Source organism: Notolepis coatsorum (assembly GCF_963971535.1).
Source record: "Notolepis coatsorum genome assembly, chromosome: 5".
NCBI classification, from domain to species: Eukaryota; Metazoa; Chordata; class Actinopteri; order Aulopiformes; family Paralepididae; genus Notolepis; species Notolepis coatsorum.
This window is the reverse complement of record NC_140169.1, coordinates 133,247,991-133,271,658: the sequence shown is the minus strand read 5'-3', so window position 1 is coordinate 133,271,658 and position 23,668 is coordinate 133,247,991. Positions and strand designations below refer to the sequence as shown.

General features: G+C 44.0%; 1 protein-coding gene across 1 annotated transcript in view; it reads right to left on the bottom strand.

The window, feature by feature from the left end:
* lpgat1 (lysophosphatidylglycerol acyltransferase 1) overlaps positions 1-23,668 on the bottom strand; it is a 95,674-nt gene that overhangs the window by 64,226 nt on the left and 7,780 nt on the right. The window contains exons 3-4 of the mRNA XM_084313892.1: positions 6,919-7,037; positions 2,229-2,324 (exon numbers count right to left, since the gene is read on the bottom strand). Coding sequence (XP_084170018.1) covers positions 2,229-2,324; positions 6,919-7,037 — 215 coding nt within the window. The remainder of the gene's footprint in view (positions 1-2,228; positions 2,325-6,918; positions 7,038-23,668) is intronic.

Genomic DNA, 23,668 nt, shown 5'->3' with positions numbered 1-23,668 from the left:
AGCTGCTCCATAGTCTATGAATGGGAGAGTGATTTTGTGGATTCATAGAATGTTTGGGTTTTTATATACAATTGACTTATCTCTTAAGCTCTTTGCTTTGATTGGAGGGTCAAGAATAGAGGGCAGAGCTTGGGAGAGGTCAGTAGAGACCCACTCCTGCACAGAGCCGTCTCTACACCTGTACGTCACAGCTGGCTTAAGAGAACTAAACTTTGATTAACTGGTCCCTAACACTGTTGGATGTGATTTATCTTGAGATATCCACGGCGCGGGTGATTGGGGTGGGGCAGGCTGGGATTGACCTGTGGTTCGCAGCAGCTGAGAAGGTCAGGACCGCCGTGTGCGGCTGAGCGGGGTTGGGGTGCTTGTTCGGGGGAGTCCGGCGGTCTCGTGGGAGGGGGAGGAGGAAATGTCTTGTCTGTCTTGTCTTTTGTGTTGTCCTCTTGACTTTAACTGGGGATTTTATTGGGGGGGGGCTATTTAGCTATTTCTTCACTATTTGGACACTTTTACACGGTTCCTGTGAGTCTATGGAACACCTCTGTAGGTTTTTGTTTTTCAAGAAGGTTCATTGTTTTGTTTTTCTAGTCGTGTACTCAAAAGCGGCGTTTTTCTACCTCAGGACCGTAGGCCGTTTTGAGGCTGGGCTCCAACCACTGTGTGACCCGGTGGCATCTACTACATTGTTATGCAGCTGGGAAATCTCTGACATCACTGATATGCACATTTTGTGATGACTCAGCTCGTGAGGGTGAATGTTGTGAGGTGAATTGGAAGAATGGGCCTTTTTGAGAATTAGAGATATAAGTTTTATTAATATAGGGCCACACGGCCGGGAAAGGGTGCTGAATACTGGGAAAGGCCATTTATTAGATAGTACCCCTTTAAATTTTAAAAGGTTGTACTCTGTTTCTTTTTTGTCTTTATAATTTGTTATTTCTGTATTATTATTGTTTCTGTTATTTCCCTGTGAAGTTCTGTGTATTGTTATTGTGGTTATTGTGTTGTCTTGTTTACATGTAAATAATAATAAAAAAAAAATGATAAAAAAAAATAAAAAAAAAGAGAACTAAACTTTATACTAAATCCGGACATCCGTGACCAAATTAGTTTGAAAGAAAATGCTGCTATAACATTGAATTGGGTGTATACAGTATATCAAAGATTAAGCATGTCTCAACATTTATGAGGACTGCAGTGATGTAGGTTCATAATCTTTGAGGGAGGCATATATTATTTAATTCTTATACCGTTATAAATAAAAGGTAAATGTTTTAACTTAATCTTTAAGAGAATGTGTTTAATATTGTAATCTTTACTTGTTTCCAATAGTGTATTCCGTCTGTTGTTTTTACTATTTTGGTTTCGTAATGTCATCCTCTCAGCTCTGCGGTGTTCGCTCGTGACTTCAAATGCAGAGGCATATAATATGGGTACTGTAGTAGTTACCATGGAAACGAGTATTCAATTGCATTAGGTACAGTCTCGTACCCGTGACTCTTGTTTTTGTCAAATGTAAAATCACAGATCTCATTTAATTATGCTAAACTCTGCTCCCGTCAAATGTCAGACCAATTGAATAATTGGAACCATATAAACCTGCTACCTTGAAAAACTATTTTCTATGGTAAAAGACCATATCAAAGTGAACGTCTGGAACCAATTGGGTCTTAAAATGATCAGGTGACTCCTCGGGTCTCTAGTGTTATGTCTTTTCCGTGTTCATCGTCGTTTCCATGGACACAGTGAAATAAACAAGGCTGCACGGACGCCGTGAATGAACACATTTTCTGTTTTAATTTATAAAAGAGACAAGAATATAATATTATGTATTCAACACGTAAATACCTTTACTCGTAATACTCAAATAGTAAAGGTAGCTCCGGTTAGTTTACGTCCTCTTTGGGCTGAGGTGTTTGACAGTCCCAACTCTCTGCGTTAGGATAATGCAGTTGAAATCCATTATTCTATTCTATATTGTAGTGTTATCAGGTCCGGACTACAAATTATACCCTTTATCCCCAGAAAATCCCCCCCGCTCAATTCATCCTCTGTGGAGCAGCTGTAGACTTAACCTGCCGACATCACAAGTTGGAGTCTTAGCTCTTTGGTGTCTGGCTTTGGGAGACGGATGCTTGTGTTCGTATAAATATTTATTGTACCGTCCTAGATCACAAGAATAATGCATAGGAATCATTTAAACGGTCTGGTGTTCGTGGCTCTCTTACCTGTCTGATAAAGAAATCCCCGTGGAGAATAGACACCACGCCAAAATTGGTGTACTTGAACACGTGGTCCATCAACCACATCATCTTCCGTACCACCTACAGCAGAAAAGATGGCAGACATTACACTAGGTTAGTTCTCGAGCGCTCAAGCCACAGGTTAGTTCTCCTAGGGGTGCTTCGTTTTAATCCGGTTGTTGGTTTGGTTCATTTGAGGAGGCCGTCCCTTCGAAGCTTCAGTAGTAATTAGCATCGATTATACCATGGCCTGGGTGAATACTCTTTTCCGATTGGCCGGCAGGTGTGCGTTAAAACCGTTTAGTGCACACGTAGCTTGGCTCGAGTTGAATCACGGTTCTAAATGTACCCGCTACCCAACCTGTAACCATAGAAACATTAAAGAGCACAGCTGTCAAAGCTTTAATCGTTATCAACTTGACTTATCAACTTGATAAACTAACGACAGGGAAGGAAAACAAAACACACCAGTGGCAAAGTGCAAAACTTTCACCAAAGCTTTGCGAATGCTTTCATTGTATATTGTTGACAAATGGCCATGGTATAAGCGGAATATTCAAATTGTAGGTGTGCGCTAAATGATTTTAAGGCATTTCACAGAGACAAACCACCCTCCTTAAAGCGTATAATCAAAGCTTTATTCTTCCCATGTGAACGTTTCAATGCGGTCGGGTGGTAAATGAGAGCTACAGGTAGATTTAGGTTTCTTGGAGGTTTAGGTTTCTTTCTATGATGTCCTCGTCTGAAAATATCAGATTTTCTAAATTAATTTGTTAAGATTATAATTTATATACAGAATATTTCTTATGCTGGTGTAGTAAGACACATGTAGTAACCCCCCCCCCCCCCCTCCCCAACTGAAATCGGGATAACGTCATCACACCAAACAAATACCATATTGCAAGCTTAACTGAGATGACAGCATGCACACTAGCGCATAATTAATCAAAGGCCGTCATTAGACTTCACATCAACAGTGATGGATAACCAAAATTATATTTTAGGATTTGTTAGAATTCAATATTCTGTCCTATATACAGTTGGCCTGGCATGGTCACATAGCTTGTGTGGCAAATATGAAACACAACTGAAACAATGAAATAAAAAAAAAAACTGAAACAAAAGTAACAATTTCACTTCTGATTCGGACCATTTCAAATTCTAAATAAACTGTGTGAAAGTGCTTTCCGTGCCGACGACACCCATAACAAAAAAATGACACCACCTTTTGCTCACTTTCTCGACTACACTCTCCTTCTCTGCCGTCAAGCTCTTTGGCTTCCTGGCCTTTCTGGCACATCTCGTTTCCACACTGAGAGGATAAACGAGGCCAGGGATGCAGTTGTTGAGGCGGCTCATCATGTCGCCATGTTTGTTCAGTGCAGCAGCTCCTGTTTCCCCTGCCAGCCCCAGAGAGAGACACCAAAAACCCACAACTCATCTCTCCCCACCCCCTCCTCTCCTTTTTCTCCCCAATGTAGTCGTTAGGCCAATTCCCTGTGTGTAGCGCGGCGGTCCCGGTCGTTGTGCTACCCTCTGTGGGTCTGGGGAGGCTGTAGACTCCTGCACGTCACCTCCGATATACATGTGGAGTCGCCAGCTAGAAGTTTCACTGGGAGAGTGTAACGCGTGCGGGGGAGTTCACACACCATCTCTTCAAGATCCCCTCCCTCCCCTGCTGAATAGGTGCCCCGACCGACCAGTAGGAGTCGCTATTGCAACGACCATGTCACCACATTTACATTTTGTCATTTAGCTGACGCTTTTATCCAAAGCGACTTACAAGTTTTGTACGACAAGTCAGCAGGGAAGGGTACAACTCTATCAGCTGAGTAACAATGTTCATCAAAGTGTTGAGTGCTACAGTGTAGGTTAGTATATTAGGACAAGTGCATGACAGTAAGGTTAGTTATGGTTAGATATATATATATATATAATATATATATATTTCAGGTGACATGCAGGAGTCTACACCATGAACACCGCCAATTGTGTTTGTGTTCTGACCGAGTCCGAAGCACCGCTACCGGGAATTTGACCCGGGTCTCTGTGGTGGTAGGCGAGTGCTTTTACCTCTATGCTACCCAGACGCCCTGCACAAGTGATCTATGGGATAAATGGAATGATGGCAGGCTTGGGCTGTGCCCAAGTAATTAATAAATTACATGACCAAGCACTTTGTAACTGAAATTTGAAAGGATTGATTTGTCCTTTCTCTGGTGTTTCTCTTTTTAAAGTCTTGGCTGCACTGACTGCCGTTGTTCACCCTCTTTCGGGCGCGTTAATGCAAACAGATTAGCTTGCAAATAAAAACTCAGTTTACATAATTCAATCTAAGCCAGGATAAAAGCCATCGAGGCCAATTCCTAAATGTCTGCAATACATAGCAGGCTGCCAAATGTCCAGAAATAGAAGGACTGATCATTCGGTTGCAGCAACTGAAAGGAGTTGTGCACATTGGTGGCGTTATTGGCGGTCCTCCCCAACGAGGATCATCCTGGCCAGAGGACAGGCTAGAAGCAGTATTAAAAGGAGATGGCGATGGCTGCTATGTATCCCACAGTCCTTTGCATTTATGAGGATGTATTCCTCTACATGGGGCACCACAGCTGGGATGACTAATGAAACTAAGTTTGCAACACACACCTGCTAGCACAGCTTGAACCAATGTTCATCTCGCAAAGCAACTGATCACATACTGGTCCCATTGATTTGTTTACATTGGCGTGTGAATGTTAAGCTTCCTCCACTTGACATCTCATTTCAATAGCGCTTCTAGAGCAGAGGTTCTCAAGCTATTTTGTGTGGAGGACCCCCTGATTGACACATAATATGTCATGGCCTCCCAGATTGACACATAATATGTCATGGACCCACAGATTGACACATGATATGTCATGGACCCACAGATTGACACATAATATGTCATGGACCCACAGATTGACACATGATATGTCATGGACCCACAGATTGACACATAATATGTCATGGACCCACAGATTGACACATAATACGTCATGGACCCACAGATTGACACATAATATGTCATGGACCCACAGATTGACACATAATACGTCATGGACCCACAGATTGACACATAATATGTCATGGACCCACATATTGACACATAATACGTCATGGACCCCCTGATTGACACATTATTATCAATGGACCCACAGATTGAGGCATAATAGGTCAGGGACCCCGAGATTGACATGTAATAGATCAGGGACCCCCGTTTGAAGAATATCTTGTCTCAGGAACGCCGATCTAAGAAGATAGTTGTTAGATGTGAATTATTCCAGAATAACTGTCTGTAGGTGGTGAGATAGTGAGTGAGACCTATGATCAGAACAGTCATTCTTATGTATTCTCTCATTGGCCACATTTTCTAATGAATACAATTTTCAGTGAAGTTTAGTTATTCTCAGTTTTTCTGGGGACCCCTTGGAACCCTGTCCCGGACCCCACTTTTGAACCACTGATCTAGGGGAAAAGACCAGGAAGCAGATCGGAACCGCGTCCCACAGCAGCTCTAAACCAGACGGCAGCAGACAACTCCCATCAAATTACAGGCATATTAGGACCAATTGGAAATCTTTTAGAAGTGCTTCTTTGACATGGATAAAAAAATTGTCATCATAATTTATACCACAAATGGGCTTGGCATTCTTTGGAAAGCAGCGGTGCCTCTACCGAGAGGGAGGGAGAGAGCAGATAGTAATTGTATTAAGCAGGATATTGATTGGCCTTGAGACAGAGCCAGGATGCCGTGCGCCGATGCTCCCCGGCCAGGGTGAAGCCACTATCTGGAGGAGGAGGGGCGTCAGGGTGAAGCCACTGTCTGGAGGAGGAGGGGCGTCTTACATCACAGACCAGTCATTTCAGTATCAACCGAAGGAGGCAGGCAATCCTTACCGAATCAACAAAGGGGAGGCAATCATTTCGGTATCAAAAGAGGGAGGCAGAAAACCAGACACCTGGCAGCCATAATATCAAGGCTCAGGAGGCAACGTTACAATCAATGCATTGCATTCCACGCCTCTGGGTGGTGTGTGTGTGCACAGGTGCACAAGAACGTTTTTTTTTATTATTAAATAAATAAACAAATCACTGCATGAATATTACAGGGCCTAAACCTCGTTTCCAAAATAAAGATGTATTATTGGTGTCAAACTCAAAATACTACCCTCAACTGCAAGTCATTCGGGTATGTCCAAACTAAACTCCTTCTTTTGTCAACTATTCCACAAGCAAGCAAGAAACCGCTCGGTGCCATGCAGCCATGGTGCATAAGGCACTGCCGTTGTTGCTGGCGGGCACAGATGCATTAAGAATGCAGCAAAGAGCCTGCCGTCAACATACCATCCAGGAGTGAGTTAAGTAAGTGAGCTGAATTTGCAACTGTGGCGTCAAACCCACAGTGTGCCAGGGACGACCCAGGCGTTCACATCCGTTTCTATCCCTCCTCCCCTAGATCGTCGAGGTCGGTCATATTGATGATGCCCCCACTGCCGACTCCTTCAACTGTTGGCTCAAAACATACTTTTATTCACTGAATGGACAGGCTTTTTACGCCATTTGTTATGATTTAATTATCTAGACGTGGGCTTTGTGCAGCACTCTGTACCAACTCCAGCTGTTTTAAAAGGTGCTCTGGACTGCATCTTCTTACCGTGCCCTTGTCCTGTAGGCACATCATGAGCGTGCACACGTCTCCCGTGGATTGATGGTTGACTATGACCATGGCTTCTTCTTCTGAGAGGGGCATCACGTCGTCCCCCCACTCCATTACTGTGCAGAGAGAAGAAAAGAGGGGTTAGCGACCCGTCTGTGTTCCAAATGTACAGGGGCACAGCCACAGGCAAAACATTTAATCAAATGTGGTCTCCAAATGTATACGGACAGAGGGCAAATCAATATATAAAATTGCCCCCGAAGGCTTCCATGGGATACTTTCACGAGTCCAGTACTTCTATCCGACAAAACAAACAAGCCCTCCAGCAATGAACATACCAACAATAACAATATAGCAGAAAAGAAATTCAGGGGTACCAAACCTAATTATTGAACAAATATATTGGAAAGTATTTATTTGGATTTAAAGCATGAATGGCAGACAATTACTATGTTATGATATAAGCCAACTGCCCTTGTAATTCATAAAATATCCCTAAAAATCATGTTCGAGTTTTGGCGGTATAGTTTTCCAGTACATTTTACAATGTGATGTGACATCTTTTTTTTATTTTTTTGTATTTTATTTTTTTATTATTTTTTAAACAAACACATAAACAAACATGACAACACACAATAGGATATACAAATACACATATGCTCCAGCTCGTACCCCCTTCTCCCGGACCCCCCATTGGATAATCCAACCATTATAATTTGTTCCTAACCAGACACTACCATTATATGCTAGCTTTTATTCTCTCCACCACTTCTAACCACATTGCCATTTTGGATTCATTGAGACCCAAAATTCTAGCTGTAGATATTTCTTGATAAATCACTTCGAGATATGTAAGAATCCAGACCTTCCGGCACATTTTTTCCGGTTGAAACCGTGATGCTATCAGCTTTTTAGCCACTGTGATACCGGATAAAACCAATCTCTTTAGCTGTGGAGGTACTGCATGCTCAAAGACATCATTCAGCAGTAATACAGAGGGGTGTACAGGTATATCCAGAGTTAAGAGATTTGACAATTGCTGGGTCACTTCTTTCCAAAATATCTTAACTGGTGGGCAGTCCCAGTACATGTGCATAAATGTCCCTTCGTCCCCATTTGTACATAAGGAGCATTTGGAGTCTTGTTTAAGACCCATTTTGTTCAATCTTATAGGAGTGACATCTTTTTTTAATGTTTTTTATCTTGCAATATAATTTATCTCAAACCCCGCCCTCCTTTCTTGATTCTCCAATAACACCTGTTGCTTCCTCGGACAAACTGTTTGAGATAGGTCAATTGCCATGGTCCTATTTCATAAAACAAATATTTTACATTACTTTTTAATACTACTTTAATCTTTTTTTGATTATCTTAAGAATATACAGTATCTGTATATTGTTTTTAAAATATGTATACTGTGGACAACTGTATAGTAAAAATCCATACCGTTGCATGGATCCATGATGGTATACCTTCCAGCCCTAACCCTGGCTACGGGGAACACATACAAAAAGGGATTCTTGACATTCCTGTGACACCAACAACCACCAAGATTATAATCATTATCAGACTAGCATACAATGGGTCAACACAAACTGAAGGGATTACTATCGTTTCACAGGTAAGCTCACTGGTAGTATGGGGTTTACTTGAAACTGAAATAACATTAAGTCTAGTGACGCTGGTGGAAAAGCAGTAGGCTCCATCATCTTTCAGGGAGAAAAAAAAAATCAAAGACTAGTAGCTGCGTTTACATGATCCATAAATAGCCTGACCTCTTCCTCGTTAAGCACAGCATCTCGCTGGAAGTTGAAGTAACCACAATATGTCTCTCTATGGAAAGCAATAGAAAGCATACAACCACTAAAAGATGCATTTGAGTGACTGGCAAGGGCTCTAGATTCAAAAACAGCTCCTTAGCAGATCTCTGGTTAGCGACCCCCCCCCCCCCCCGCCCCTGATTTACATCAGCAGACCGCTATTCAGAGTGCTTACAGAACACTTCATTAACCATTCCGCCGGTATCCGACTGTTGACGGGAAACACAAGAGCTGCAACTATAAAGGAAGAGATGAGGCAGTGCTCCATGAGCGGTGACTACAATAGCCAGCCCTCCCACAGAAACAAAAGGTGTGCTGCGCCTCCTTTGCAATTCAACGCACTTCAACAAATCTGCATATTAACAGAAAAAACAGTGAGGGTTTGTGAGGATGTAAACTGGCCAACGCCACAGGGTTTAAAGACTCTACTCGTATGCAGTCTATCCTGGCTGGGATTCCCCTTAGCTCTGGGAGGGTCTGGCTGACTAAACTCCTGCTGTGTCATCATGCAAATACTTGTAACAGGCAGGCACCTAGGTCGGATGCAGATCAGAATGAGCAAGCACTTCCTGTCCACTGGGAGTCCAGGTGGAGACCGCTAGGGTAAGAGTTTCGTTTTCAAGATGCCCGTCAACATTAGAACTATGCCTCATGGCGACTGGCTCACGAAGGCCTGGAGAAGGAGCTCGGCTTGTGGTGAGTCAGAGTGACATATCCGCTCTTGAGAGTGGGTGACGTTTGGTCTTTTGTCTCCTGATGGGATTGAAAATGTTCCGTCTAACACAAGATAAGCGAGGCTGTTGCTAGGAAATGTGACATCTGATATACATCTTCCAGCGGCTGGACGGGAGCCTTTCATTGATTCTTCCATTTTCTAATAATGTGATTAATAGGAACTTATAACATTCTTCATGCTCAAGTTAGCTTAGGCCTACAATTACACGCTCAGGTTACCCAGTCAAACAGAGGTTTTGTGAAATGAAATACATATTTTATAGTATAAAATATATTTGTCAAATGTTAGGCCTTTATCAATACCATGCTGGCACAATTTCAATACACAACACGTCACCAATAAAGCAAAGCCGGTTAGGTTCGGCTCAATTAATTGTGCTTCCACTCCAAAATAAACATGACTAGACAAGTCTAGTTAAGCTGGACCCGGACACATTCCAGTGAGAGACTCACGCATGCGCATTTCAACAATAAACAACTTAAGTCCACCCATTACAATTGACCATTTCTGCATGACCTGCAGTTAAGGGGCAAACCATGCCTCTTACCTTATAGCAAATAGCAATAGAGGTCGCAAGCTGGTCGCATTCCCCACAAGAGATACCTTCTAATTAACCCTCTGAGACCGAAATTTTTGTCCGTTTAAGGGGGGGGGGGCATCTTTTAGGAGATAGCAGGTCAACAGTAGATGTCACATAGAAGTGGTAAAGCTACATCATCTGAGAGCTGGGAACCTGAAGATTAATTTGTATTCATCTGTAATAAACATTGTGTTAAGGCAGTAGGCAGGCACCCCTTCAAAATTAAGTTGAGTGTATAGAGGCTAAGTACATTATGTGATCAACGTGTATAATTGCCATTCCCATGCTCATTTATGTCTCATAAGCAATATTTAGGTTGATAACACAGATTTTATGCAACATTTAACCATTTCTGGCCACCTGATAATTGATAAACATGGTCAGAATCCCTCCAAAATACCACATTAAGACAACAAGACCTTGAAGAACACCATCCAACAGTGATCAAAAACGTTGTATATTTGGAGATAGATTTTTTTCTCCCATTTTCTCCCCAATTTAGTCGTTGTGCCAATTCCCTGTGTGTTACGGTCCTAGTTGTTTGTGCTACCCTTCTGTCGGTCTGGGGAGGGTGTGTATGTGTAGACTACCACATGTCTCCTCCGATACGCCCAGACGCTTCTTTTCACCCGACAGAGTTTCACTGGGAGAGCGTAACGCGTGGTCACGCCATCAGCCCCAGATCCCCTCCCCACTGAACAGGCCGACCTGTAGGGGTCACTAAAGCAACGACCAGGAATAACACCCCACCAGCTTCCCACCCACGACCACTGCCAATATTGTGCTTGTTGGAACGTCTGACCAGGCTGAAGTAGGGGATAGGATGGCGAGCACTTCTTTCCTGGAAATTGCTCAGAAGCGTCCCCTTATGGTTACTAAACCTAGGAAAGCCATACTTTCTCCGAGTGCCCTATAGGTCTCTAGTTTGTGGTTGTAAAGTTTCACAAGGCTGTGATTATCCTAGAGGTCACAATAGGTCATTTTTATACAGTGAGGTCATTCTAAAATGGAATGGCTACAATGAGATGGCTACTACGGCGCCCAACATCACTACTATAGTCTCAGATTTACAGTCATACCCTATTTATGCAATTCCATAGACTGTGTTTACTGTTTAGGGACCCCAGTATGCAGAAATGGTCAAATACACCATTTTTTGGAATAGGGGAAAACGCATTAGTAATGCATGATGCAAATAACTGCATGTTTCTTACCTGAAACGGCATGGGATTAGCATACAATTGGCATGTATGTAAAAAGGAGACTCGTGGCTGGCTACCCATTGTCATTCACACATCCTGAACAGAGAGGTCAAGGGAAAATGGCCGTAGCAGTTTTTCTCTGCACAATTTTGCCTGAGCTTTGATGCATTATTTAGCCCACTTCCTGACAAGCTAGCACGACATGGTACCAATATATACCTTAGGTCGTTTTTTCATATGATACCAGTAGCTTCACTCTAGCTTTACAACTGAGCCCTGCTAAACAGCCTCCGAGTCCCACCGTAGGGTTAAACCCTCCTTAGTGTTGCTCACAAACATTACTTATTCATGATTTGCTAATGCATAATAATACACACACAGGCCTAACGCAATAATAAACACAATTGCCAAGTGTCGGGTAGCGTGCTCCCATGATGTAGCTTAATCCCTTGGTAAATTATATAACAAAGTTACATTATAGAGAGGTCACTAAGTTACTAAATAGCAATGTTACAAGCCAATTACACGGACAAGAGAGCAAGAGGGCAGCTGTGAAATGAATAGTGTACGACGTAGATGACTGATGTGGGGGACAAGTTGTTGGCATGTTCAATTCAGGCCTCCCTCTCCACACCTCAGGAGAATAATAATATCAATCCGCGCAAGGACGGGAATTGAGAGCAGCGCACTCATCAAGTCGAAATGACACATCTGTCACTCTTGTGGGTGTGTGTGAATCCCCTGTAGGGAACGGTCATTTCATAATCAGTAGTGGTATACCTTCATATCTGTTGTGGAGTGAAGGGGGGGGGGGGGGGGGGGGGGTAAGCGATATTATGGAGATGGGTCAGATAGAATTCATTAGGGAAATTGTCTTTGACAGATGACACAGTTCCCAGTAGGAGCAGTAGGACAGGCAGGCTACAGGGGGAGCTTCTGATCCAGTAACGGTGGTCAACTAAACGGTGCATTGCTGACCTTGTGCCCTCTCTCTCTCTCTCTCCCTCTCTCTCTCTCTCTCTCTCTCTCTCTCTCTCTCTCTCTCACTCTGTCCCCGTCTAAAATGAGAACAGTGACTGGGCAAGACATTGGACCCACGCCACTCCTTAAAAAAAATGAATGAGTGTATGTTTGTACTCTGCACAGGACCAAGTCCAGGAGGAAGCCCGGAGGGGACAGTGACATCATGGAGAGATAATACACAGGACCGAGTCCAGGAGGAAGCCCGGAGGGGACAGTGACATCATGGAGAGATAATACACAGGACCAAGTCCAGGAGGAAGCCCGGAGGGGACAATGACATCATGGAGAGATAATACACAGGACCATGTCCAGGAGGAAGCCCGGAGGGGACAGTGACATCATGGAGAGATAATGCGGGAGGTACAGCACGTATAATTATCTGCTTAATATTTTCTCACACTAAGTGGATAAAACATGCCACTGCACAACCATCCAACTCTGAGCTCCCCTGAATCAGATGACGATTTTGGGATATTGCCCAGTCCTGCATATTCCTTGTAGGAGAAAGAAAGAAATCGTGATGCTATTTTCCTGTGTTTGTTTGTTTTTAAAAGAGAGTGGTCAGTCCTTTTCACCGAGGCAGTTGGAAAGCGGAGAGGTGGAAACACAGGAGACAAGGTCCCGGCAGGATTCAAACCTTTAGCCAACAGGGGTACTTGTTGTTCCAGAGGAGGGGTTCCTAACCACCACACCAACTCTGGTTTCTCCTACCATTAGTGCGCACCAGCTCCGCAAAAATATCCTTCCAGTTTTTGATGTGGTCGCACCACCACAATAATAGCTGCGTGCAGACCCCAACCCAACCTTAGCACTCACAATTTCTAAAGAACATTTCTATAGGGAAACACTGTAGTAATAATATTTCTGGGAACTGATGACTAAGAGTTCCTCTTAGGACTGATGGGTTCCAAGTCTAGAATGAGCTGCAAAACAGATTAAAAACCAGATGAGGTCATGGCGACTTGTTCTGGACATTGACCGAATAATACAAACACCACTGTATCAGATGGGAACAAAGAAGCATGGTGTCATAGATGTGAAGCGTTAAAGAGGCAATTCCAAAAAAAAAAAGAGATCCATCCATCCAGATAGATTTCGTGTGCGATTTGCTGTGGCTTTACGGTTTATTGTGGATCCCCCCTCCCATTAGCTGATGCACAGGCGACCTGAGGTCTAAACTAAAGGTTGATGCTGGCCGTAGAGATGTCTGCCGCCAGTCCAATACAATGGACCTCGATGGGCCTTCTTTTGTAATGCTCGAAGCTCCAAAATATTACATTTAAAAAAAAATATATATATATATATATATTATATATATCTCTTAGCAGAAATTCCAACACAGTTAAGATAATCCACAGACCTTGTTGTGAACGGTTTCATTAAAAACTATTATGGTGGGTGTAGTACTATGGTAGAAACTTGAGGGAAAAAAAAAGTTGTTCCCACGTGTTTTTGTGGGGGCGACAGTGGAGGTAGAGCGGTCGTCTGGTGGTTGGAAGGCTCCCGGTTCGATTCCCACTCCTCCCGGGCAACGTGTTGAAGTGTCCTTGAGCAAGCCTAATTGCTCCCGATGTGCAGGTTGGCACCTTGCATGGTTGCCTCCATGGTTGTGTGACTGTGTGAGTGTATGGGTGAATGTGAGGAACAAAATTGTAAAGCGCTTTGGATCCCATTTAGCGTTTTGGATGAACTGCCCCTTTAAGGTAGATAGATTCTCTGAACATGAGTAAAATGACTCATGTCTGTGAACAGCCACTAGGGGCAGAGGCTAACGTGACATTGCCGGTATCATGCGATGCTTTGCATCTAAAAATATCTACAATGGTCGAGAAGAGGCCAACTGGCTGGCATCATCCAAAATGCTGACTAAAATGAAAGATATTTCCAAATGTAATCAGGCTACATTGTACAGTTCTTGGTCAAGCTCCAAACAGTATTCATAGCATTCTCGTGACGCATCATGCCATCCAATATGGTGCAGGGCAACAGCTCAGTGCCCACTGTTGTCATTTAATGACAATCACATGCTATTTGATTACAACCGCCTCTCATTTAGACTGCATGTATATAGCGCTTTTATCCAAAGTGCTTTACAACTTATGCCTCACGTTCACCCATGCATTCACACACCGGACGGCAGAGGCAACCGTGCAAAGTGCCAACCTGTTGGGAACAGTTAGTGTCTTTGCTCAAGGACACCTCGGCATGCTTCCAGGACTGGGAACAACCGCTCTACCTCCTGAGCCACTGTCGCCCCCCCACTGGTTTTCCAACCAGTTCCTGTTTGCGATGGAATACTATGAATTGCTCCGTCCTAAGACCAACTGAACACTTGCTTGCTCTGTAGATTTATCACTTAAAACTTTTCCACCCAGACCAGCAGACCAGACAGTCATCGGACAAGTATTGGAAGTTCACAACAGTCTCCTCTGCCTCAGGCAACTTTCTGTACAACACACTGCCCACTGTTCCGTGTGCCATGACCTGCAGCTGTGTGCTGTTTAATGCCAGCAAGGTTGAGGGTTAGGTGGGTCATATGACTCAAGTCCAAATTATCACATGACAAAAATGTCCCAAGATGGAACATATGTGACAGAAGTCATGTAATGAGCAGGGCTCATTAAGCCAACAAGAACTTCACACAGTGATGCAACAAACACCAGAACTATGGATGCAACACCCATGCTACTCCAGGCTAGCGCATGCATGTTGACCTGTAAACCTGCCCTACAGTCATGGATATATAGAAGGATACCAATTAAACTGAAGAGACTCAATTGACCATATTCACATGCCAACATTATCTGGCCATCCTCAGTAAATACTATCAAACTCCTCTGACCTCATCTGTCCTTTCCAAAGAACCAGTGAGAGAGAGAGACTCTGTTATGCGCGGGTCAGTCTGACTTATGGAGTGTGCGCACTGGAGTAGAAACCTTATTCTATGCGCACTGCCTGTTATGGTTTGTAACCGACCCCAATCGCACAACACAAGACAGGTATGAGAGTAAGCCAAAACAGAGCAAATATTTATTATAGAACAAAAAGCGGCACAGTCCCTTTAAGGGAAAACACAAAAACACTAGAGTCAAGGAAATATGGAAAATGCGGCACTGTGCCTTTAAGAGGCGAACAGGCTAAGGGACTAAGGCTAAGGGCCAGGGCTAAGGACCAGGGCTAAGTGTCAGAGCCAGGACCAGGGGCACTGGAGAGGGGGACAGGGACAGAGGCCCGGAGAGGCGGGCTGGAGACAGGGACAGAGAACAGGGTTAAGGCCTTGGACAGGGCGAGGGCCAGAGCTGCTTACAGGGATGAGGACAGGGTTCCGACGGCGGAGGCCTGGCACGGGAACAGGGGCCCGACGGCGGAGGCCTGGTACGGGAACAGGGGCCCGACGGCGGGGGCCTGGCACGGGGACAGGGGCCCGACGGCGGAGGCCTGGCACGGAGATAGGGGCCCGACGGCGGGGGCCTGGCACGGGGACAGGGGCCCGACGGCGGAGGCCTGGCACGGGGACAGGGGCCCGACAGCGGGGGCCGGACACGGAGATCCTCCTCCTCCTCCTCGGATGCTGCAGACGGGCAGCGCAGAACAAAGGGGGTCCCAGGGGACCGGGATGGGAACACGCCGTCCTCCCGTGGAATACTAGGGAGCGACGACGAGCCTCACCCCAGGAACGAGGATCACGAAGAGACGCCTTCCTCCCGTGGAATCGGGAGCGATGGTGAGCCGCCTTGACGTCTGGAGTGGGAACACTGGAAAACCTCCCGTAGAGAATTAGAGAGCGAAGACGGCGTCCCACTCCAGGCAAACGGCGACAGGTGGTGATGGCTGGGCCGTCGTCTCACGCCGGAGACGCGGCAGGTGATGGTGACGTACAGAATGGTAACATACAGAACTCCATGAACACAGACACAGATACAGAACGACCCGACCAGGACTGGAGGGGAGCCTGCAACTTAAGTACTCTCCCGAGCAGATTGCAAACTCCCAACAGGTGCGTGAAGGTAGAGGAACAAGAAAGTCCAAGGGTGGGGGCTGGTGAAGAGAGTAGGACACAGGGAAAAGTTATCGCTAGGGTGGGGGCTGGTGAAGGAGAGTAGACAGGGAAAAGCTCAGGGAACAGGCGAATCCTCACACTGCCAGCCTGGACCGGGCTCTAGTCTATGCTAACCTTTTCCCCAAGGAGCACATGTGCTCCTAAATGAAACAATTTAGGAGCACACAAAGAAATCTAGGAGCACAGTGAAAATTTGTCAAGTAACAGAGTTTATTAACAAACAATTTATTACATGCATATTATACTGTGCGACTCGTGTGCATAATACATAAATGTGCAGACAAGCCGAGATCCGCTCAGAGACATGGATATCTGAGGGAGGGAAGGAGAGGTAGAGTTGAGTATCATCGGCATAGCAATGATACGAGAAGGCATGAGACGTGATAATGTTACCCAGAGATTTAGTGTAGAGGGAGAAGAGAAGGGGTCCAAGGACCGACCCCTGAGGGACACCGGTCCGCAGGGGGCGGGTGGCAGACAGGGTCCCTCTTCATGACACTTGGTAGGACTTGAGGTATGATGTCAGCCATGTCATACTAAGGGACAAACATCTGTGCAATAGCACATACCACCAAAATCACACATTGGCCCATGCCTACTAGACGCAAAGGATATCGGTTGTCCAGCTGCTTTTGTATGTTGTTGTCATGATACCAACATTTTGACATTGATACCGATAGGAAAGGTAATGGTATATATTAGATGACGGAACATGGAAAGTTCTTTATACAAATCTTTATTTTTTATTTTATTTATTTATTTTAGCGTTTTTACAGCTTTTATGGTCAGACATGACGGACAGAGGAGAGGGAGAACGGGAGAAGATGTGGGGGAGGAGGACATGCGGCAAATCCGTCCGGGAGCGGGAGGCGAACCCGGGTCGGCCGCGTGGGTCTGCTACGCAGTATGCGGTGTGCCACTCTTTAATACAATTCTTTAATTAATTATAATATAAATTAATATTTTGACGCTGTTGAAACGTAAATAATCAAAAAATTATACATTTATTCTGTTACAGCTGCTGAGCTATATACTAACTATACATAGCTAGCTAATGTCCATCAATATCTTCCTTTTGAATGAAATAGGTTCAGAAAGCAGGATTGTTAGCAGAGAGAGACTCACTGTAGAGGGAGCGAAATTAACTTTTTGACTCACCGGCCAGTGGCGGGTAGATGGGAAGAATCTACCCGCCAAGCATATTTCTTACCTGCCAAATCTTTTTGATTAAAAAATATATATATATATGTTATATACATTTTTTTTAAAATAAAATATATATTATATAATCATACTTGTAGTTGTATTATCTGCGAGACATCGCCACCACGCAATAAGTCAAAATGCTCGCTATCTGCAAACAGCTCCACTGTCTGTGTATACTTGAGTAGCCTCCAGCTCCAGAAAGGATTCTCCGGCGATGCAGCTAGACCCTATACTAATACTCTACATTCAGCATGCAAGGATTCTCCGGCGCTGCAGCTGGACCCTATTGGTATAACGTTACGGTTCTTTGGTCTAATCACATTCATCAAGCCCTTAGCTAGAATACGCGTTGAATCAATGTTATAAGACATTGATATCAGGAGCTATCTGTAGCTACTGCTAGCCCGCTAGATAACGTTAAGACAATTTAGTTTACTGGGACATATAGAGCTAACGTGAGCTAGCTAACGAGGGAACGGAGGTATTATGCACTCGAGTCGACTATTGCTGGAGCATGTTGATATCAGCAGCTATCAGTAGCTAGCCAGCTATATACCGTTAGACAATGCCTCGTCATGTATTAAACTAAAAGTGAATAGTTGACTGGGTCATTGTAACGGTAGCTCATGGAGGTCCGATCTAGACTAGAGCAGACTGCCTCTGTGTTGATACGAGCAGAAGCCAATAGTATCCCGCTGCAGGGCTGGCCCGGCTGGGCGGATATGACTCGTTGCCACGTTTTTTTTCAAAATAAGAATATCATACGAACCGAATGCTGCTAACTGCCGGAGCCATCGATATTATGACTCTAGCTGCGCTTGGGCAGGAAATGAGACCCGCACAGATTTTCAAAATAAGAGTATCGTTATGAACTACACGTCTACATGCCACACGGCGGGCAGACCTCTCAGTGGCAAGCGCCAAAGGTAAAAACGGAGCGCCCCTGGCGGGCGGCGGGCTTTAATTTCGCCCCCTGAGCGGAGCCCTGCCTTTATGCGACAGAGTAATTCAGATACAATTTAACACAAACGGTTCCAAATATATGAATGTTTCTCTGCATATTTTCACACCGCCAACAAAGTAGCCTACTGGGTCCGTTGTCTCAGAATGGATTTGGCAGCCGTCATTTCTGCGCATCTCCGTCCGGCTAAATGAGCAACTTCAGCGGCTGATGTTTCTGAGCGGAGATCATTTTTAGCCACATGAGAGAGAATTAATCAGTTATGCCCCAATCGCGTCTATGCTTTTACCAACACGTTCGTGTTTCCGGGTTCCCGTTTTGCGCTCTGATTGGCCAGGTCATGTGACATGTGCGCCAATCGTGGGACGGCAAGTTCTGCGCCTATTTCCGGGTCTAACAGCCTGCAAACTACCTAACGCCTAGTTTATCACTGGTTAAGCTTAGGCGACTCTTTCGAAGTTGGTTAAGGTTAGAGTTTGGAATCAGGGCAGGCGTTCTATCGCCCTGCTCTAAGACAAACTCTAACCTTAACCAACTTCGAAAGAGCGCCTAAGCTTAACCAGTGTAGAAACTTGCGGTCCCACGATTGGGCGTACATGTCACATGACCTGGCCAATCAGAGACGCGGAAACACGAACGCGTTGGTAAAAGCAATCAGGCTCCCCAATCTGGTAAATGTTTAATGTTGTTTTGTGGTGGAATTACCCTTTAAAATCAACACTTTCTTTTAAACTAAATGATTGGTTTTGATTTAACTTCCCGCTATCACTTCCACTTATTTAGCATTACTGTGCTAAATTCCCACCAACCCCCCACCCCCGTATCAGTGGACCACCACAGCTAGATACAATGGGAAATTATTAACTATGCATTTTATAATGCAATTTCCATAAAATAAAATAAAAGCAGAAGGAGGCATAAACCCAGTGCTTTAATCATAATCATCACATATCCGAACACAAACAGTGCTGTAGAATCAGAAGAACCAGAATGGGCTTTATCGTCATATCCCTATTCAGCACAGGGGAGTGAAATGCTTTGTTCTTGGCCTCGCGGCAGCATCAAGCAGATAAGCTTGATAGCATCAAGCAATAACCTACATTATAGAAGCAAAACCAGGGACCAGCGTCAGGGGGCGGCTGTGGGGAAACGCAAAACAAATACCCCCCTCTGCCCCAAAACAACACAGAGGAGCCACGTTATCATCACTCACCATTACCTACATCACATGCGCAGAAGAACAAATAAACACCAGTGATCATTCAAGTCATTCTGTAGTTTGTTATGTACACGACGTGACCGCGCCAGCCATCAAAGAGCAGGACTCTTTTGTGACGTGATGTGATCAGAAACTGCCTACAGTAACAGCACACCTTACTTGGGAGGCTGTCTTGCATGTTTTGTCCTCTTTTGTCCTCTGATCAAATATTCCAGCCACAGATACCTGGGGTTGATTGATCTCGTCTCGCCTTGGTTTATGCCGCTCTTACGTCACCTCTTCTCCCCCGACAAGGTAAATAATTATCCGAAGAGTGTGCGGAAAGCAAGGAGAGCCTAACGCTTGCTCCCAGAAAATTATTTCTCCATCCACGTTCACCTTATATATTGAAATTCTTTATTCGGAATACATTTTCAAAACACAAAAACACAAATATTAGACATCGAAACAGAATCTACAACAACAAAATAAACTAAGAAATAACATTACAAAATAAGTAAACCAACATACGAGAGCACAAAATAAACAGGACAAAAACACAAATCAAGCAAGGATAGGAATGGATCGTTACTTCGGAAGAGATCAGTGATGATAGTATGCACTGCAGTATATAAATGATAAACTAAAAACATGTACCGGTATGTACTTTGATAGTAAGAAGACAGCGCATTTTTTAATAAATAAAAAAGAGGAGATGGAACGAGTATTTGTAGGTAGGTTATTCCAATCAGAAGGGGCTTAACAAAAAGGCTTCCTTGGCTGTTGCTTTTGAGTGTTGTAGGTATGGAAAAATAGAGTTGGCTAGAATGCCTTAAATAATAATTGGAAGAATATGGAGTCAAGTATTGTTTTTAGATATTGCGGATAATTAAAATGAATACATTAAATAAAAAAAATTATTGTAACCAGTAGCGCTGTCTTCTTACAGTGGGAGAGGGCAAATTCAGTGTTTCATACATTAGACTAGACAGTGATGAGTTGTAAAAGGGTATCCAAGAGCAAAACCTTATGCCGACACCTTCTACCAATCTACTGATTGGTTCTTTATTAGTCCTTTTGGAAATGCTTTTACATTACATTTAGCGGACGCTTTTATCCAAAGCAACTTACAAATTGTGTACAACAAGTGAGTAGGAGTATGGGTATCTGGCGACTAAAGTGTATGTTTTGCCATATTGTCAGATGAATGACAGTAATGACCGCAACAATAGTAACCACAACAGAAAACAACACAACATGGTAAATGGCTGTTTTTTTACATAGCGCTTTTATCCAAAACATTTTACACATTCACATACCGACGGCGGAAGCAACCATGCAAGGTGCCAACCTGCTCATCGGGAGCAATTAGGGGTTAAGTGTCTTGCTCAACGACACATCGACACGCTGCCCGGGAGGAGCGGGAATCGAACCGGGAACCTCCGTATTGCGATACCGCAAAAAGCAAAACCGCAAAAAGCGATACCGGAGTCTCATCATGGCAAGCACAGAGAGACTCAGAAGAAGCTTCTATCCTCAGGCCATCAGAATGCTAAATGACAATAACATTATGTAACAACCATCAAATGCACTCACAGCACACACATCCACACGCACACTCACTTTAAACAAACAACTCACTGCAGCACCCACTTTAGAACACCTAAACACACTTTATATTTATTGGTAAAGAATTTGCACTACAACCCATACCTCATTACACCTTACTGTAAATTGTACCTCATCCCATTTCTGCTTTGTACTGTATAGTATATTGTAGGGTAACTTCAATACTTCTACTCTGCATTGTACATTGTATGTATATACTGAACACTTTTGTCTACATACTCAACTTCTATTTTATACTTGCTATACTGATTTTATACTTATCTATTTTGTCTAGCACAGTCCCTGGAGCGTAACAGAAAGAAGCATTTTGTATAAAAGTATTCTGTACTTCTGTATGACAACTAATAAAGAAACTTGAAACTTGAACTATTGCCAGACGACTGCTCTACCTCCCGAGCCACTGTCGCCCCACTGTCCACCAACCCATGGTACACACAACAACAACAACAACAACAACAACAACAACAACAACAACAACAGTCTTGCTTCTTCACGGTGTGTTCAATGCTGCTTTACTAGCAGGCACGAATAATCTATAACTCACAATGCAATCTCTAAATCGCAAGACTCAACCTGACAATAAACCTCTAACATCAGGATCCAAACTAATCCCTTCAAGTTCAAGTTTCAAGTTTCTTTAATAGTTGTCATACAGAAGTACAGAATACTTTTATACAAAATGCTTCTTACTGTTTCGCTCCAGAGACTGTGTTAGACAAGATAGTATGAAATAAAAATAAAAATATTATAGCATGTAAAATAGAAGTGAAAATAGAGGTCACAGTGTTCAGTATAGACATATGTACAATGTTCGATGCAGAATACAAGTAATTGAGTTACCATACAATATACAATATACTATGCAATGTACTATATAGTGCAGAGCAGAAATGGGATGAGGTACAATTTAGGTACAATTTACAGTAAGGTGTGCGAGTTGTAGTGCAAATCCTTTACCAATAAATATAAAGTGTAAAGTGTGTTTAGGTGTTCTAAAGTGTGTAAAGTGGGTGCTGCAGTGAGTTGCCCGTTTAAAGTGAGTGTGTGCGTGTGGATGTGTGTGCTGTGTGCATTTGATGGTTGCTGCATAGTGTTTTTTGTTCGTTGAGCAGCCTGATGGCCTGGGGGCGTGTAGCTTTATGCCAAGCAAGCAGTGGAAAAATTTACCGTAGTGGCATGCAGTAATGCGCCTTTCATTTTCCGCCGCCCAGCGCCCAGGTCGCGCGGAAATAGGCTGTCTATTGCCATTCTCTTTGACAAACTCTAACCTTAACCAGCTCCTTAACAACGCCTAAACTTAACCGTTCTAACCTTAACCAACTCCGAAACAATGCCTAACCTTAACCATAGAAATTATATTGCCATTCTCTTTGACAAACTCTAACCTTAACCAGCTCCTTAACAGCGCCTAAACTTAACCGTTCTAACCTTAACCAACTCCGAAACAATGCCTAACCTTAATCGGCGAAAGAATACACGTTAAAAAAAAATCACGTTAAAAAATATTTTCGATGGGATTCGAACTCGCCAGCAAACAAGCCATAGGATCCACAGCCATGTGTCCTTGCCAATTGAGCTATTTGCTAGATACTGAATAAGGGGCGGTGACTTATATATATTGAGCTCCGCTCGTGTCGCATGCGCGGGCACCTCGCGCGAGCACGCCGGCGCACGCACGCACCTGAGCGAGCACGCCGCCGCCGGTGCACGCACGGTAGCATTTGTCTGAAAAGAAGGGCGCTTTACCGCACTAGCGTGCGGTGACGAATGCGGAAGCATTTTTGCACTGCTTGCTTGGCATTAACGTACAGGCGGCCTGGGGATAGAAGCTCCTTCTGAGTCTTTCTGTGCTCGCCTTAAGACTCCGGTATCCGGTATGAGACCTATTCTTCCAGGTTAGAGTTGCTCTACAAAATTATCCCAAGGAGAGTCTGTGTGCAATTTTGTAACCTGTAATGCACAATAAGGGGTAAAGAAGAAGGCCCACTATGGCATCAATGCCACTTTGTAATTTGGCTAACAAATTATAAGCAACCAGGTGCCTCATCATCTACAAAGCTCCATTGTACTGTTGCCTCTCTCTCTTACTGATGCAACATCCATTAATGTTCTTCTGCTGCTTAGCCATTGTTGAAGTTATAGGACAGTAGGCTGCTCTCGCTGACGCACCCACAAAGCAGTTGGGGAGGAAGAGCACTAAATCATCACACCATTTTCAACAATAGAGCTAATCGTGTCAAGAGTTCATAAGAACTATGTGTGGGTGGAGAGGAAGTGAGCAGAATGTGGAATCTCACAGTAAACCTGTAAAAAAGGGTTTAAAATCCTGTCA